This window comes from Rissa tridactyla, chromosome 2 (assembly GCF_028500815.1).
Source record: "Rissa tridactyla isolate bRisTri1 chromosome 2, bRisTri1.patW.cur.20221130, whole genome shotgun sequence".
Lineage (NCBI taxonomy): Eukaryota > Metazoa > Chordata > Aves > Charadriiformes > Laridae > Rissa > Rissa tridactyla.
The window spans coordinates 116,193,207-116,212,398 of NC_071467.1; the positions used below are offsets into that span (position 1 = coordinate 116,193,207).

At 42.8% G+C, this 19,192-nt stretch overlaps 1 protein-coding gene across 1 annotated transcript in view; it reads left to right on the forward strand.

Moving 5' to 3' along the window:
* The window catches only part of EPDR1 (ependymin related 1), a 33,683-nt gene extending 22,094 nt beyond the window's left edge, over positions 1-11,589 (forward strand). The window contains exons 2-3 of the mRNA XM_054193263.1: positions 5,649-5,857; positions 8,729-11,589. Coding sequence (XP_054049238.1) covers positions 5,649-5,857; positions 8,729-8,919 — 400 coding nt within the window. The 3' untranslated portion in view covers positions 8,920-11,589. The remainder of the gene's footprint in view (positions 1-5,648; positions 5,858-8,728) is intronic.
* The last annotated feature ends 7,603 nt before the right edge of the window (positions 11,590-19,192 follow it).

Consider the following 19,192-nt stretch of genomic DNA (forward strand, 5'->3'; position numbering starts at 1 on the left):
GTCCTTCTAGTAAAGGTTCCCATTCTCCCAGTACATCTTTGTTCAATAAAAATGTGTAAAAGATAGTGGTATTGTTAGGAAAATTTTGGGGGGTATGTTACCAAGAGGGTACAAGGGAACTCAAGAATTACATGTTTAGATGTACCTGTCTGTGCACACTAGAACACAGAATTTTGGGTGGATATTTTTAGTGAAATTTCGTCTGCTTAGAAGTGTTTCTAACTTCTTTCACAGTGCTTAAAAATGCCTTTTTACAAACAGAACCGGCAAAGAATTAAATAATACCTCAAAGGCAGACAGAAGCTTCAAGCTTTCAATTAATCTCAAAAGAGAAGGCAAAGTTAGTTTTGGAGTAATTGCAGTGACCTCAACTTGATATCTTAAATACCGTTCCCTGCTGAGTAATACAACATCTCTGATACAAATCATACCTAAAATTTTGATTTTGTTTTTCAACTGCTTTATAATAATGACTAGGTAATATAAGTCCTGGCTAACATGAGGGGGAGTTTTAAGGATACAATAGCTGCAGCTGGGAAAACTGAATCAACAGGTCAAAGCCCTGGATGTATGAAACCCCATATGTCTTTGCAGGAAAGGAAAGTCTGTTTTACAAGAGCCATTGTTCCATTGTTTTTTGAGGCAGGAATTGTGGTTTTGTTCTTTTTTAATACAATGCCTGGCACAACTGGTTCTTGATCCCTGATTAGTGTCTCTTCAGCGCTACAGCAATCAAAAAATCAATAACAAAAATGGCATTTTAAGGCTCCAGTACTGTAAGTTACTTGTCTAAAGCCACAGAGTGAAATGATGCAGAGCCAGATTTAGCACACCGGGGATTTCTTTTACCCAGCCTCAGCCTCAGACCATTATTTTGCATCTCTCAGCAAAGGACTTTGCTTGATGTGCTTCGATACATCACGCGGGGCTTGGCATGCTACTGCCAGCACCTCTGCTCCTCTGAGTCACTAGGAAGGCAACTGGGCAGCAAGCAGCTCCTTCCTTCTGGGTTTGACGCTTGCGAGGAAGCTTTCGGAAGTGCAGAAGTAAACCCTGGGAGCCACACGGATGTGTTAAGTGACGAGCAGGCTACCACGCTTCACGACTGACAGCTGGGAAGGGCCTCAGCATAGGGCACTTTTCGGCAGGACTCGGTGCAGACTGAGTACCTGAAACAGAGCTGGTTGCTCGGTCTCGTGTCTAGGGACTTTTTTTCAGACAAATATTGAAAAATAATCCATTGTTTTGAATTGCATTCATAACATGCAGAACAATAATCTATTCAGAAGACAAGTCATTAGAGTTTATTGGTTTCAGTCATTTATGAGAGTCCAAGAGTGTGTCTCTGTGGTATCTGGGCTGTCTCCTGGGAGGCACCTCTGACCATCTCCCCAGATTTCAGGAGGGATCTCAGAAGTAGGATGGTATTTAGGTGCACATCCGCTCCTCACAGCATGTCCTCAGTGCAAGTGCTTTGCCTTGTCATTGTGTGGGCACGGTATTCTGCCCTTGCATTGACTTCAGATGGTGTCTCTTATTTGGAAAAATACTTTCCTTAGGTGGGGAAAAGAGTACTGAACGCAGCGTGTATCCCACCTGTTGGACATGATTACTTACAGCAAAGTCAATTGAATTATTTGCGCAGGATACGGTCCAGTGTTAAGAAATTCTTTAAAGCAGAGGAGCAAAAACCATGTGTGTGTCTTTATGTGCTGGAATTTACCCATTTTCAGGCACAGACAAAGGGAGCATTAAGGACCATGAGAGAGTCACATTAAGGCCGTAGTGTACAAAGGGTGTGAGGCATAGCACAGGGTAGGGTGGAATAGGATAGGAAAGGAAGGGAAATAATCTCAGTCGGGCAAATAGGGTAACTTGTCCAAGTAACTTCTCCAAATCTGTTTGACGGTGCCCAGTGAACAGGTTGGGGCTTTCTTGAAGTTATGGTTTAAGGAATGATATTATTATAAAAATAATATTAGAGGTGGGCACAGGCTGCAAATATGTTACTTTTTCTGAAAAAACAAACTAATTAAAAATCATTTCCTCTTCTGTTTCTTTGCCAAGACCTATTTTCAGGAGTCTGTGCTTCCCCTTAAGCAGCCAATGAAATCTCAGGCACCTAAAACAAATAGAGGCAGTATACTTGTGACTTGTCCAGTTAAAAAAAAAAAAAAAAAAAAAAGAGGAAATGATTTTTAAATATTTTGCTTTAAAATATGCTAGATGATTGTCATTTTTATATTCATGCACATTTTGTTATTAATGTTGGCTGGTAAATAGTTCTCTTCATAAAACAACAACTTAACCATTCACCTTTCATATGCAGTTAAACTCAGATCCCGTGTAATCTTAACGTTTCTATGCTTGCTATTTCCAGGACACACACAGGGGCAAATCTCTTTAAAACTTGGATGTGAGTTACATCTGGGTTGAATAATGACAGTGCAAATCACGTTCACTGCTTACCCGGTGCTGCCATGCACAGGGAGTAGAGCCACCCTCTCCACAGTTCTCACCTTGTGTGCCCGACACCGTAGCTGCTGAGTTCATCCCAGCAGCGCATCAAATCCTACAACTGGTGCCTGTTCCTCATATGTGCGCTTTGCCTCTCCCAGAAACAAAAATGTAGATGGTGGAGCCTCTGGCTCTGCAGAGTGGGTGCTAGAGAGATGCTTGGTGATGAGTTTGATTTGTTTGAATTTTTCTAATTGTTCTTTTCATTGTTGTTTCGTCATGCACATCTTGCTGTCTGCATGGAAGGCGGCAAGTCAAGAAAGTAGGCTTTGTTGCGTTGTGGCCCTCCTTCTGCAAGTATTCAGGCGATCTATTGAAGTCACAGTGGCTTCCATGTGCTGGAAGTTAAATACATGCAGTTGTCAGATTGAAGTTTGAACTGCTGTTTCACTTGAGTAAAGGTGGCACATGTCCCTCATGCAATGATACCAATTCACAGGTTACAAACTGTAGAACAAAAGGTATTTATTCCATGAAATAATTTATAAAGGAAAGGATAAGGAGAAATAAAACATGAAAAAATTATTGTCAAAAATGCAAATAAAACTTCTGTGTGAAATAAGTTTTAAGTAAAGATATAAAATAAAAAGGAAATGTAATTGTTTAAGTTTTATTCCCAGTAGTTTGTAACGCTTCGCTCATATATTGCTTTTTTGTTCTTTCACGAAATGACTTTATTATCACTCAGATATCTCAAAGACATTTATAGGCTCATTTGTAAGGCATTCCCCGTCCCACTTTTATGGGAGCTGCTGGGCAGCCAGCTGAACAGTAGTTGAGTCATTAGAGTCTGGTTGCAAACACATAAGTAAGTGTATTTTTTTAGTGTTCTTGTGAGTAGGTTCTCTGGACTGAGTGTGATATAAAAATTATGTATATCCTTAAGTATGTCCAGGCTTGGGTGTACGTAAGGAACCGGTTTGTATACTTAATTCTTCGGTTGTGTATCACAACTGCGGGGACACTGCCTTTGACTAAGAAAATGGCAGGCGAACTGAGGTTGGTACGAGTCATTGCAGAAGCAGAAATATTTTTAGCTATGGGCAGGAGAATGATTTAGCACGGGGAAGCCAGCGTATAGTCTTGCAGCTCGTCAGCCTCTCTGCGCGAGTCTTGTTAATATGTGGGAAGTTCCCGGTGACTGACTCCCTCACGGAAAGTGGGACAAGCTACCTCCCGTGCTGTGCAAGGTCGTGCATGAGAGGTATCCCCCAGCTTGCCTCGTGTCAGCTTCCTTGTCGCTGTTTACATTCTTCATCACCGTTCAGTTTGGCCAATGTCATTTAGCCTGCCTGTGTTTCCACGCATGCTGGATAAATGATCCTCTCAAGAAGTGATGGGAATGTTGCTTAGATGCTTTTAACCATGCTTAGACACTTCACATAGTGCAACCTTTAAATGCCTCTGTGTCAGTGGTGGGTGAAATGATTCCTGTCTGATGCAATTGTATAGCGCGACAATTAAAACTGTAAATTGTTTTGTTGTCAGCCCTATTTTATGTAAACTTTACATCTGTCCCAAAAGAAGGTGAAGAGTGCAAAGAGAAACATGCAGGAGCAGGGGAATACCACGGAGGAGGTCCCCTCTTGCTTTTGTGCATCATCTCTTCAATTACATGGATTATGCACTGTTTTCCACCAGCTTCCCGTCTTGCTGACGGCACAGGATGAATACTGTGAGGGGGTAGCATCAGGTTTGTGAAGTGGAAGACGCCACTGCCTAAAGAACACCCAAGCCTTTTTTTTTTTTTTTCAGGAAATGAAGGCAGCATCATGAGCAGAGCAAGGAATTAGAGATGGAAAGAGACGCTATTACAGACAGGCAAGATGAAGCTGTCCGAGGGAATTAATACCATCCCTTCCTTTTCTCTAGAGTCACTGCGTAACAGTAGACTGTAGCCAGATCCTTGAGCTGAGATACTCACAAGAAGCCTCTAATAATGAGTGGACAGTTTGGGGGAGGGGGGGTTAGAGAGTGACTCCTGGCTTTCCTTTGCAAAAGGTGCAGAGCACGCCTGAGGATGCTTTGGGTTGTGCTTTGAACAGCTCGTCATCTGATTGATAATGCTAAGTACACGGGAGAAGTTAGGCCTCTGGTATTTCTGGTTGCATATTCAAAATCAGCTGATAGTTCTGATAGTTTTTATTTTAGTTTCTCTCTGTCCCCAGTTATAAGGTAAGGATCATACCACCTCCTTTTTATAGGTATGAGAGTAAGGTCACAGTGTTTGTGGTAAACCGAACTACTATAACTAGTAACTAGATGAAAATGTCCATGAAGGTGTTGATCATCTCTCCTCAGAGCAGGGCTTGGTCACTTCATACTCTGTAGAAGATTGTTTCTAAATCCTTATTAACTATCTATTTTGCTGACCTCATCTTCTGGCCTCTCAAGCTCATTGATCTCCAGACCTCTCCTTATCTCTGCCTTACTGTTTTGCTCCTCTGCTTTCTCCTTTCACTAGTTCCCTGAGCCTGGTGGTTTCCAGAGACAAACTTTGCCATTAGGAGGGAGAGCCTCTCAGTTCTGCGCTTGGGACTATGTACTTCCCCCTTCACCGGCATGTCCCTCTAAGCTACATGGGTTGCCATGGAAGAGCATCTGTGAGGATGGCAGATACCGCATCCAACCAGCACAGGGAAAGGCTCTACCACTTTCACTAAATCTATGCAGCCTATGCAAGCAGGTTTTTTCAAAGGCTTATAACTTCGCCAAATCTGGACAACTTTTAATAAAAACTTTTCCCCTGCCAAATTTCAAGTCCTTTCTCCGAAACATGGAGGCACTAGAGCTTTTTAATGAAACAGTTATTAAAAACTAAAACAAAACTAGGAATAATAACATGTTTTTCTCTCAGTTGTTCTCAGAAAAGTTGTTCTGTTGTTCTCAGAAATGGCTGAACCGGTTCAGGCTGATTTATTTATTTTGGAAAGAGTCAGCTGAGACAAACTTTCAGCATGGGAAATTTCGGCCCAACTGGTCAGCCTTTCTCAAAGTTTGGCAAAGTTAAATGCAAGTGAAAATGGTCTTACGCTGACAAGTCAAAGGCAAGCTTACTTATCAGCAATGCTCCTTGCTTAGTATAGAAAAAGACTATATATATTAACTGGTGTTTTTTTTTAATGTTTCAGGTTCTTTGAGTATATATTGCTCTACAAAGATGCAGTGATGTTTCAGATCGAACAAGTTACAAAGCTTTGCTCGAAGATTGCTCTGACGGAGCCATGGGATCCATACGATATTCCTGCCAATTCAACTTATGAAGATCAGTACTACATCGGGGGACCTGGAGACGAAATTATGGTACAGGAATGGTCTGACAGAAAACCAGCCAGGAAATGTATGTGCATGCTTTTGTTCCATCTTCATAATAATCATTGTCTTTGCTGCCCAGGGAAAAATAAAGTTGTTGTTTCACCCCAGCCTTCCATATTTCTATAAAGTTTGCTGGAAGAAATAATAAATATAACCCATGCACAGCATACCATTTTATTATCAATGCATCTTATTAAGAAAATGTTTCATATCTCAGCAGGATCAAATATGTCCAAGGGACTTGATTGCATTTTGGTATGTATCATACAGATTTTGGCATGGAACAGCATCATTTTCCATCAGAATCCAGCAGCCGGTATCCGAAATTTATCTAGAGAAGAACTGGCAATATAATTTAGGGCATATTCAAACTAGCGTGTATCATATTTCTGCTAAAAGGCATAAAAGAAACAACGCAGGTGTCAGTGTGTGTGTACACACTGCTATCGAATGTTATCGTAAAATACATCCACTACCTGGTTCTGCAGCAATGGACATCCTTAATACGCACCTAAGTTTTGTTATCCAGTACCTTAGTAAGAAGCGTCTGCTCATGAGGCTTAGTTCTGCACTTGGCAGCTGAACACCTGCATCATAAAAGAAAGTAGGCTGAATTTTCCAAGGTACAGTATGTTAGGTTTTGGATGAATAGCGATTTATTAGCACATTGGCTTCAATTTCGTCTATGGTTTACTGATGACCCAGACAACTATAAAAATAATTTTAAACCCCCTGTGAAATTTATGGCTTTATTCAGCTAATGCAGTACTTATGGTTACGGACACCTAATATACAGGCTGGTTATGAACCTGAGCATTTAGCCAGGGGAAAATATTTCTTTCTTGAAAAAAAAGGAGAAAGAATGAAGTAGAAAAGGAAGGATAAGATCGTTAGACCTCTGTAACTAGGTCGATATATCCTCTGGTATTCTACAAGAAGCAAATTATCACTCACTCCAAGAATTTTGTTTTTAAGATCCAGTGTTTTTGGAACTTCTACGGAACTTAATATCCAGATACCTTCAGTTAATGATGTGTGATTTTTATCCTGTAGTATTTTGTATCTCCAGTGTTTTTCTGTATGATCATTCAGAAGAATGTCTTAAAATTGTCTGCCCATCCACCTTTCAGATAATTTTGGTTTGTATTCTAGAAATTATAATTCAGTTAAAATTATGAAGCTTTCAGTGGATACAGACTACCTTGGTAGCATTATATTTTACCTTATTTTTTTTATTCAAAATTCTGAGAAAAGATTTGTTCACGAAAAGAGTCCTCCACTTGTGGATACTCACACCCAAACTCATTGAGGTCAGAACGGTTGTGGTACACTAAGATGCCTTGGAAAGCTATGTTCAAATGTTGCTCAGCTCGCCACCCTTTTTTTAGATACTGTATGTGCATTTCATGTCACAGCTTACCTATTTCCAGTAATGTGATTGTGGTGCAGCATATCACACAATACTGAAAGGACAGATAGAATGTTTGATAGCTGCTGAGTGGGAGAAAATAAGCCTCCTTGGGACTGGAAAAAATCCATAATAGTCATCACTCAGAGGAACTGATTTATGATCACATTAGGTAGTTTTGTATTTTAACCTCATAAGTTTGCATTATCGAGAGATCTGAAATACATGAACCAACTGGATGAAGTGGTGTATGATGGAAGGGATAAAGAAAGATCACAGAAGAGGTGCGTGGGATAAATAAAAGAGATTTAAAAGTGAGATTTTCAAAGTGAAGGGTGTTCAGAGGAAACTACCTCGATGACTGCAGCAGAGATAGATTAGTGGTGAAAGTAGCAGAGATGGCAGAGGATGAGGGGGGAAAAGGGTGAGACAACACCTCTGAGATAAGCACATTGTGGAATTAAACTGAAGTCTAAAAAAAGATTTGCTACATCGCATACATGGAGGTGATCAGCATTGAGTGTAGTCTTGAAATAATTAATGAACTGGTAGAAATGTTTGAGAGGAACATGAATTAAAAAAATTAACATGATAATGATTATATGGATTTTCTGTTACCTTCTGTGGTAAACAGAAGGAATGACTTAAAAGAAGAGACCGAGGGCACTGGCATTGTATCTGGGAGTGTTCCTCTTTCTGAGACAAACCCTCTGTGCTTGAGACAGTAAGATGGAAAAAGATGAAGCAAGGTCATGTTTATTTGGATTAAAGATGTGGTCGGTATCATCAGTTTAAGAATGGCAGTTAAGATTTTAGAAGTCCAAAAGATGTGGAAGCAAGATGCTGTGGCTATCACTTCCGGTGCACAGGAGTCCCCACCGCAGCAGAAGACAAATGCTTCTTAGGGTAGGTGACTGCAGAACTTTCTGTGCACAGGAAGGAATCGGATGTCCCAGGGACTAAGTGTTTTAGAGTGTCAAAGGCCACGTTGAGGACCAACATTGTGAAATGGACCACAGGTTTTCAGTAATCACATCTTTCAAGTTGTCAGGAACAGAGTGTAAGGTGAAATGTTCTCGTGCTACCCAAGCTGATGGCGCCAAAATTTGCCTGCTGGGAGAACAGGGCATTTCATTGCTTTACTGGTGAAGTGAGTAAGTGGTGACATGAAATGAGCGATGAGGGAAATCAGACTTGTGCAGAACACAACTAAATTTGGGACGATGCAGAAGTGACGGTCCTTTAGTAGAGGTATACATGAAAGGTGACATACCGATGCCATGACAGTATCATTGTTTTAAATGTGCCTGACACCAACATGTTCAGGTTTAAGAATCATTGCAGTGTCCAAATTATACCAGTTGTATGGCCTTTCGTGGTGTTGCCATGCATATGGACAGAACTACGGGCAGTTTTTGGACTGACATCATCGTGACACATTCGCTCATTCTTGCCATCTAAAATAACTGCATTTCTGCTTGGTTACAGTGGAATCCTGGGTCGGTGTTTACACAGTCAAAGACTGTTACCCAGTACAGGAAACCTATACGAAGAACTACAGCGTGACAACCTCCACTCGCTTTTTTGATCTGCAGATGGGCATTGCCGACCCCTCGGTGTTTACCCCACCCAGCACCTGCCAGACAGCCCAGCTGAGGAAGATGAAAGATGAATGCTGATTATGGACACTGGCTGCCCCGGGCAAACAAATATTAGCCAAAAGGATGGTTATTAATAGCCAGCTGCTGACGTCTAACCTGATTTTTCAAGCTTATTGTTGCTCTTTTGGGAATTGTAAGTTTTCACTTGAAAGAGAACATAAACATTTAACTGAGTAAAATATGTAACACAAAAGATCTCTTTCATCACATTAATCTGTTCAGTGATGCACTTGCAGTATTATATAGTTACCACAGATAATATTTATAGGTACTATTTATTTAAGCTGTGGCTGATTTTCCTTTTGCAAAGGTTTCATTATTTATTTTTTTCAAGAAGACAAAGCATAAGCAGACTGCAATAATGGCAACATCAAGAAGGAAAAGCTAGATTTTGCTGTTGTTACTTCTGGGGACTTGAGGGAAGGGGAGATATGTCCTGGGTAAGACCTCATCCCTAACCAAAAAATACCCCATTTTAAACAACGTACATCAAAAGTATGGAAACTCATTCTCTTGGTTTTGTTTTTCTTTGTGGGTTTTTTTTTGTTTTCCTTTCTGCCCTTCAGGAAGCTGATGTTTGAACTGATTTTCTCCTTCTGAAAGCAAAGTGGAGTAGCTCGAACTGATTTTTTTTTTCCTTCTGAAAGGAAAGTGGAGTAGCTCTATTCATGTAGTGCTAACTGACGTGCAAAAAATCCTTTTCTGTGTCTTGAGAGGATGATGTGAAAGGAAGGGAAGGAGGGAGAGGGACATCCCCCCAAAAAGCAAGCCAAAGTTTTCTTGCATTTGCTACACTTTGAAGTGTTCCAGTAGGGTGCAATGAGATATTTTTCAGTCATATTTTACTATAGCACCCACTTTTTAAGGCAATACTAGTTTTAACCTATGCAAAGAGATTAAGAGGTACTGCGCTCTAAATAGCTTTAATATTTCCCAACTCTTTTTGAAAGTCTTCCCTTACTCAAAGAGTATGAAAACACCTTTATAATTCCAGGTAGAAGTGAAAAAAAGCTGTTCTTAATAAATAATTAGTAAAAGCTAAAATCAGCGTTTACGCAGTGCCTGGCTATCTGGACAGAGTGAAAGACAGAGCTGCGTGAGCCGGGTGGGAAGGTGGGAGGAGGAATGGGAGAGGTTTTAGCTGTGTTCTGTCTGGCGTGACTGCAAGGCGCTGCGATCTAAGCAGAAATGACGATCTTGCTTTCTTTTGCACCCGCCCCATTGATGCCTGCCATATCTGCTGTTCAGCCGGCATTTCAAACCTTAGCATCTCCACATCCTTTTCTGGTGGGCAGAGTGAAAGTTTCCTCAAGGGAAAGAAATAACTAACCAAAACAAGCACAGGAAGCGCACATATTTTGCTTTAGAAAATTCAAACCAAATCTTCATGCACCTTCAGGCCCTCAGAAGCGTGGAATGGTGATGGGTTTTGCACTTTTGCCAAATGAAATTAATTGGTTTGTTCTGTAAGTCTAGGCATGCATTTTATTTATTATTTGCAAATTCATTTAAAAACAGATTCTTGTCCTCTTACACATGTTGGGTAGCGGTTCGCTCCAGACGTTGTCTGGCTGAAAACAGTGCAACGCACAGGGCAGTTTGTTGTGGTTTTGGGCAGAGTTATCAAGTTCTATTGCTTCTTCAGTGGCTGCTGGACTCTGTCCCCACAAACAGATTTATTTTTCAGGACAACTTTTAGCGAAGAGAAATTATCCAATTTGACAGTGATAGGAAGCCCCGCGTAAATAGGGTACGTAATTTACTGGCGAATAGTACCATGTCTGACAGAAAGCTGAAAGCTTGCACCATTTCTGGAGGAGAGATGCTGGGCAGGCTTCTAGTGCTTTGTATGCTCATAGCTTTTTGTACATAAGCAAGTGGTACAGTGGTTATTTTGCTTTCACAGTTGTGGTCAGAATGGCATTTTACTTTGCCTTGTACCTAATGAAAGCATATACACATGCCTGCTAAAATGTAGGTAGTTCATTAAGAATTTTCTCTCGGACATGACCATTTCACTGAAACATCCTAGTGGAAAGAAGGATTGGGTTTCCTTGATTTTAGAGTGCATTTAGCCTGTACTCGCCTTCTGTATTTTTTGTGACAACCTAAATGTTAACTGCATATTGTTCTCATTAGGGCAATGATTAACATGCATTTCTTAATATGTGTCTTGTCAGAATCTGGAAAATATAATAAATCTGGCTAGCAAACATGCAGCTGTGGTACTGTATCGTTTGGGATGACTTTGTTGTGGTACAGCAGATAGATGAGTAATCAGGGTGTTTGGATTATGTTTTGCTGACAGTGATATCATTTCTAGCAATAACATTAAATGTTCCTTTAAATATTAATTTGCAAAAGTCTGGTACACAGAAGTGCTTTAAAAATGTTGCCCTGACATACAGGGCAATTTTACATGGCTAACTACGTACCTCTAAAACAATGCTGTTGTCTTCATATTTATGCTCTGCAAATTCAATAAAGAGAGTTGTCAAAGAGATGTCAATCAAAAAATTTTTGGATTATGTGTTTTAAATTAGCCACAAACCAAGTATGAAGCACAAAATGCATGTGCCTGGTTTGTTATCTTTGTTATCGTTTGCTGTGGTTTGTTATCATGTACCACAAGGGACGTTTGGTCTTTATACGACTATGCCAATGACTCAATAAGAATGAGCGTAAAAGGACTTTAAAGCAGCCATATAATGTGCTGCCACAGTACAGTAAATATGGGGCTTTGATATGTCTCATGGTCTGGGGAATTTGTTTGAAAAATTAATAATAAATTGGTATGTACATGAGGTACATTGTATTCTACTGGGTAACAGTGACAGTACCTTGGAGCTGGATAGTCTGTGAGACAAAGCTGGTTTTGTGAGATTTCCAGCGTTTCTTGGTTTCATTGGGGCCAGAAATAGTGCAAACATAGACCTGCCTGCCATATTTTTGTATTTCTGCTTGGAGGCTTCGCTGAAAGCAGGATGTGTAGAAACACAACATTGTTTTATTTAAAGTTAACCAAACATTCCTGAACCTCAAAACAGGTTTAGTTTGAGTTTGGGGAGGAGATCCGGGCATTTGGTTCAGTTCCTATTTTAACAGTTTGCTTAACTCTAGTATTAGGGCCAGATTTCGCTGCCTCAAGCCATCCATGCTGCACACCATGGAAGTGCTGCCATTTACCAGGGCATGCCAACCTTATGGAAGAATGTAGGAAGAAGTACAGTAATCCATAGTCAAAGTGAATTTTGGTCAAGAAATCTCTAAACAATACAATATTCTTCTATTGGGATACTCTAATGACATTAGTGTGTGTTTTCCGCCTTGAAGTTCATTTCATTCCAGTGCTCACTCTTTTCCTACCACCCTTTACTTCCTAATATCAGTGGACTTCGCTTCCAAACCGGCATTTACAACCCTCACTTGCATTTATTTCAGTACGATTTCAGCATCTAAATATCTGATGGATCTGATGTGGACCTAACCTCTGTAATTTTGCCAGCAGTCTTATCTCAAGTGGAAGAGCGGTGCCAGCCGTAACCAAATGTGAACAACTGAACTACATGTAGGTGACCGAAGGTGAGAGCAGCATTGGCTCAGGAGCAATTGCCGGTGCCTGGAAATCCAGACTGATGAGAGGGCTCAGCGCGGCTCCTACATCACATCCTGCACCTCCTGCATCCTCTGCCGCAAACTGGCACCGGGGACAAGCCACAGGATATTCCCACATGACAGAAAGGCACATCATGAAATCATCATCTTGTTGCCTGCCGCCTAGCCGTGAGGAATAGGTGTTTCAAAATAGCACCCACGCAAAAAGGTGGAGGTCCCTGCCTGTAATGATCCCGAGGTCTCCCTCAGCTGCCTTTCCAGCAGGCTGTACGTACAGCATGGACTCGGGCACATACAGATTGAATCTTCACTTCTGCACTTAGGCATAGCAACAAATGAGGTGAGCTTGGAAGGCTCTTTAAACACGTCTGAGCATTTACTGCTTGGTAAAGGAAGAGGGAGAAAAGCTTATAATCCAATGAGTAGTGCCAGAAAACAGCCACAGGTGTGTAGGATTAGAATGATGAGATGCTGCTATGAAGCTGCTAGGGTAAATTTCCAGGCACTACTTTGAGCGCATACTGGTTTAGCAAGCTCAATGGTAAAGAGTCGTGTGGTTTGATGTGGCTGTTTCAGCACAGAGTCTGAAACTGCGTACTCCATGAAATGACGCATATAGTTGCAGTATGATGTTTTGTTTGAAGTAAGGACGAATAGCCCAGCAGCGCACATTTTGCAGGCATGAGTGAGCAACCAGTGACCTGCCTGTTTAGCTACAGGGATATATGTGCCTTTCGGGTGGGGTGCTGCCTGCTGCCTCTGAGCGGACACTGAGCATGTTGGAGGACAGAAGAATTACTCTTCTCACCACCCCATCCATGGGAACCTGCTTCCAGCTCCTTCCTTTCCCACTCTGCAAAGACGGAACGGTAATTCTGCTTTCCACCTGCTATTTTCTTCCTGACTGTGGTAGTTCTGGGGCAACATCACCACCTCAGCCAGCGGAGGTCTGTCAGCATTGCAGCAATAGCACGAATGTCACACGTTGGAAGCCTCTGCCTTCCAACATGTGATAAAATTATGCGTGCGTGTTATACGTGTGGGCTCACCCTTTGCAGCCCTGCGTGCTCGCTCAGTGCATGGAGTTGTTGCTCATGCGCTCAACACCCGGCCGTCACCATTAATTGGGCTCAGCTCAGGCTTCATTGACGCCAGGCAAAGGGGCTCACGAGCGAAAGGAAAGGAGAGGAAAGGAAAGCCTGCTGGGCTCCCCCCGCTCCCCCCCCGCCCCGAGTTTTTCCCACGCTTGCCCAGTGCTGATAAAACAGCTTTGACGTTCCTGAAACAGCAGCAGCTGAGTTGCCAGCTCTGCCGTTACAGCCCATGTCACGTTGAAGGAGAAGGTCAGGTTTCACCCTCTGCACTAAAATTATCCCTCAGGCCAGGCCAGGGATCCAGTTTTGGTTTATATGGAGAAAGCATGCCTGCTCCCGTCGTCTCAGCCTGGCTGGCAGGGGGTTTTGCCCACAACACCTGCTCCTATCCGGCAGCCTGTGACAGCCCCCCAGGGTGGCCAGTGCTCCTCAACCTGTTCCCACTGTCCCCTCTCCATCCTCCAATCTCCGGGACAATAGTAGGGACCTCACCCTCCCCACACGCAGGGCTGGTGGGTCTTCACTTTCCCGTGGGGCTTGCAAAGGTGTGGGAAAAGCCTTTCCTCTCTTTCCACCACCATGCCGTTTCAAAATTTATCTTTGAGGTGGTTGCTTCAGCTGGTCCCTTTCTTCTTTATATCAGAGCTGCTTCTGTTAATTTGATGGGGCAATTTGTCACAGGGATACTGAGCTTGGGTTTTTTCACCACCCTCTTGGTCCCAGGTAGCAGCCCTCGTTTATTGCTGCAGTATCTCATACTCAGTGACTTGTATAGCAGTACACGTTCTTGGTGCTGGCAGCAGCTTGCACTGGTAAGAAGAGCACAGGGGGTGGAAATACTGAAAGTAATGATGAGTGACAGCAGAGATTCTGTTACTGATGGCCCAAGTGACTACCAAGTACCATGACAGTGTTAAAACTCAGGAGAGGGGGCTCTGGAGAGGCTGTAGACACTTCACTCCAAGAAATACCCCACACTTCTCTAAAGGAAAATCGGGACCTATGCTGGGCAGCCCACATTGCATTTACTTTATTAAAGTAATATCTTGTACCAAATCCTGTATGCATGGCTATAGCTCACTCTTGAGCAGTTGCTTCATAGAGGGACAGAAAAACAGATGTTTTCTCCCAACATACTTCTACATACAGGATGTAAAACTTAACTATTGGCAGAAAATGTTGACTTTTGAATTGAAGAAATTGTATGTAGAAAGTTCCAAAGACTTGTAGTGAAACAAAGTATGTATCTATAAAGCAACCTGTTGTATTAAGCTAAAGTTTTCCAGCCGTAGAAATTCTACTTGGAAGTAAATAAATAATGCCACTTGTCAGAAGGACTGAACTCTGAATAAGTACTCTCAACTGGCATTCAGCTTTGAGAGATCCTGCCTCTGTGGTGGGCTTGAAGAGGGGCTCTTGCCTGAAGTTTGCTACTTTTTCCAACCATAACAATTGAGTTCATGAAAGATACTGGTTCTTCCTACAAATATTGCCCTGTCCAAGCGATACAGTTTCTTTACTTGTGTGTATGTTTGGTACTCTGCAAATTTCCAAAGAAAAATGATGTTTTAGGCCAGCACAGAATCTGTCCTGGGATTTTTTCATCAAATGTGCTTGCTTGAACACAGAGCAGGCTGCGAGCAACAGGCAGTGTGCCTTACCAGGGGAGAAAGCTTACCCAAACTGATAACGTTTTTCCCTGTTTATGGCCTGCTGGGACATCCTAGCCTGGAAATGCGATTCAGAAATCTACAAGGTTCATGTTCCACATAGGTGAGAATGGGAGAAAAACAGCAGTGAAAAAGCAAGGTGAAAAAAGAAGTGAGACAAGGCAAAATGAAAGTATGCCAACAGAGTGGTAGTCCAGAAATCAGTCAACCACACCTCAAAGAAAAGAGGGGGGAAAAAAAAAAAAGAAAAATGAAAGGGAGATGAAAGAACCATCTGTGGCTGCCCCCTCTCAGTCTGTGTTATGGGTTCATCGAAAAGACATGAGGGACTAAATCCAAATTTAAAGGTTCACAAACATCACCATTTCTTCTCAGGCAATACAAATCACTGAAAGACCTCACCAGCCTGATGGAGTACCTGTGGGGTTTGCCCACGTGGATGCTGCTCACTCAGTGCCTGACGGCCTCACGGGGACCAGCACAGAGCTTTTGGGTGCCCTACAGAGGGAAGGAGGCTTTGGGTGGGCTCCACCTCCTCCTTGGGAAGGAGGCTTTGGGTGGCTTTGACCTTTCCAGTTCACTTCAAGGAAGTACCAAACATTTGCACCTTCCGCTGAAGTGGATAGATTGAGCACGAAATCTTCTCTAGCCAGTGGAAATCAACAGTCAGCGCTTATGATCCTGTTCTTTCCTTTCCAAGAAAAGTTTTCTTAACTGAGCTGCTGAATTTGGACATGGAAAGCGCCTAGCTCCCTTCCATTTAATTTCCACCCTGTGCTGGCTCACACTGCCAGAATGATATTGCCCTTAGGATTATTTGTTCCAACAGTCTCACTCTTGCAGATGTGGATGAAAAGGACAGATGGCCCCCGTGGGAAACATTAGGAGAAATCATCAGAGGGAGAAGTCCAGACCAGATTGAAGCAAGGCAGGACACGTTCCCATGCACCTGCTGCCTTTCCCATCACAAGAGCCACCTGAGCTGGAGCTGCAAAATGGGCAATCGCAAAAACTAAGCCACAGGAAGCAAAGCGCTATTGCGCTTCAAAGACTGGGACTAATATTGTCTGTATTAGAGCAGCGCTCGTATGATGTCAAACGGGTTGCTCGCTAATGAAATCTCCCTCTCTGGAGGATCTTTTTCAAGAGCAGAAGGAAATGTTGGATATTGCCTCCACGGCCAGTCGTGTCCCAGCCAGCCAAAAGCACCAGGCAAGGGCGGCCAAGCACAATACATCTTTAAAGCTTCCTCCTTTATTTCTACAGCAGCTGCCCGAAACAGGGCTGTCAAAGGGCTTTAGAGGAGGAAGACATATGTGGCATGTGTTTGGTCAGGTGTCTCAAGTGCTACAATGAACTTTGGGCCACCTGAACCCGAGGGTGTGCGTAGAATCGTTGCGCTCGAGTGCTGTAAACAGCACTCGCTTTGTACTGAAACCCCTCACACTGAAGTGCCGGGCTGTGTAACAGGAGTTCATAGGAAAACATTTGGGAAAAGATGTAAACCCAAGATCTGGCCATCAACGGCCATAGTTAAAAAAGAAAAGAAAAGCCAAGAAATTGTGAAAGAAAGACAAAAGCCAAGGAACACCTGCACTTCCAACAATTATTTCCATCCGCGTTGGCTCAAAGAACTTCTTCTTTCTTTTTCTTTTTTTATTTTGATGTGGCAGTCAGTGCAATTATCTAGGAATTTGTTACTTCCAGTCTGGATTGTTGCTAGATACGGCACAGTACGGGAATGGAATCAGTGCAGCTAGAGCTAATTATTTCAGGATGCGCTAGTTCAGCAACCATTTGCCTTGTGGCAAAGGGGATTTGCAAAGAGGAAAGCACAGGCTTAAAATGCACCAGCTACCAGTTTGTTTTCAAGAGTAACTCAAAACATTGGTTTTAGCTGAGAAATTCCATATAGTCTGAAATCCTTGCTACTGACAGACTGCCTTATGCCTCAGAGCCCTCCGGACAGGGGGCACTCATGGCAAGGGAATTTATCTCTGGCCTCACTCTGCCGGCTGACCCATCAGATCCACGTTCGGACACATACGAGAGCCTGTCTCATCACACAGAGCTGGCACCAAAACGTTGAGATTCTTGAACTGAACAGACGTAGCCTGGCGGCTTTCTGCACTCACTGCACCAGTTCTGCAAACTGATTAATGACCAAGTGTATGCTAGAAGATGTTTTTCCATAGTTTCTTTCATTAATTAAAAACCCCCCAAACAAACACAATATAAGTTCCTTTGTACCTGAATAAACTCATCAGTAATTTCATCACACCAACATTCTCAGGTGGTTTCAGATGAGTGTACAGGAAGCAACATCTTCAGTTCTTCTTTGCAGCTATCTTACAGGTGCGTAGGGACTCTATTTAAAGAGAGGCAGTTGCCTTTTAGTGTCGGACGGCCACCTGGCCAGCCAGCTCCTTACCCATCTCAGCATTACCAGCAACAACCTTCCTCTTCACTAAATGCCTGCACAAGTCCCTGAAAAAATCATCAGCAACCTTCATTCACACTCCTGGAGAGTAACGCGTTTCCCCACAGACAGCAGTGCCACTAACTGCATCACACACCAGTGCTTCATCACCCGTAGCATTCCCAGTGTCTGGGCTGATTTGGCGGTTTCTCCAACACAACTGCCAAAATGGAAGCTCAACTAATGCCAGCTGTGGATATTTTCTTCCCAAGGAGGCAGACATCCATTTTGAAAGGGACTAGACTGACACCACCAGCTTCATGTTCAGAGCCCACCCACACGGCCCGTCCATCGCCCACTGGAGGGCTGGATCTGCTGGTTGTGGCTGCGTGGAACTGGACTCCAGCTGGCTACTGAAGGGTGAAAGCCCCCTTAACACATCTCCCCGGCTCCACCCTTCACGCTTTGATGGCATCAAACATCTGAAATAGTGAAGTTTGAATTTAGATTGCAGAAAACTATTGCTCAAGATAATGTAGGCCTCCTGCCTTCTCCAGAAGATACATTCGCAGGGCATCATATTCTGGATTTCACGGCATCCATGAACCAAACAAAGCTCTATCTCATGGTATAGTTCTACAGCTTCCATACTCCCTACCAGCTGAAGCTCTGTCAGAAGAGGCATGCCCTGCATCAGTAAACCTTGCATGAAGAACTGCAGGGTAGAAACAGGTAACACAATGTCAAGTAGAGCGCCACGAGTTTGTGATGCGGTTTGGAAACACTGGAGTAGGCAAATGTTCCTGGGGGCATGAGTAGGTCACAGGGCGACTGTGAGCCACAAATGTGATAGAGGCAAATGCCTTCTTGTGTGTCAAGCAAGGTATTCTCATAGGAAAGGCAAGTATTGTGCAAAGCCCTAGTGAGAACTCAGCCGGACCACTCTGGACATTTCTCATTAACCAGGTTCAAGAAAGATAAATTCTGCCTGGGATGAAGGAGTTGATTAGGGGCATGGAGGACCTACAGAAGGCGGGGACGACCAGAAGGAACAAAACAAAGGCTTAGAGGGCTGACATCACTTTCAAGAAAGATATCAAGGATGAAGGCCAAGGGAGGAAAAGAGCTATTGAAATGCAAGGAAAAATATGGTGAAGAAAACAAAACAATTCAGGACTTCTTTCCAAGCAGACCACCTCACCATAAACAACAGTGTTGTAGCACATGTCACTCAGTGCACTGCTGAGGAATGGTGAGGAAATCACACACGGTTTCTACATCTATGTAAAGTTCATGCAGAGGGAACCAAAAACCCTTTCTTCCACCTTTAGCATCACCACAATCTAGCAAATGTATGGGGCATAAAAGACCCACCACAAACACACTTTTTTTTTTTTAAACATAGCCTGAATGTACATGTGAGTTTTGTCACAAAACTACAAAATGACAAGAACAGTACCGTCCTTACTCTTTCAGTACTCAAAATACTAAAT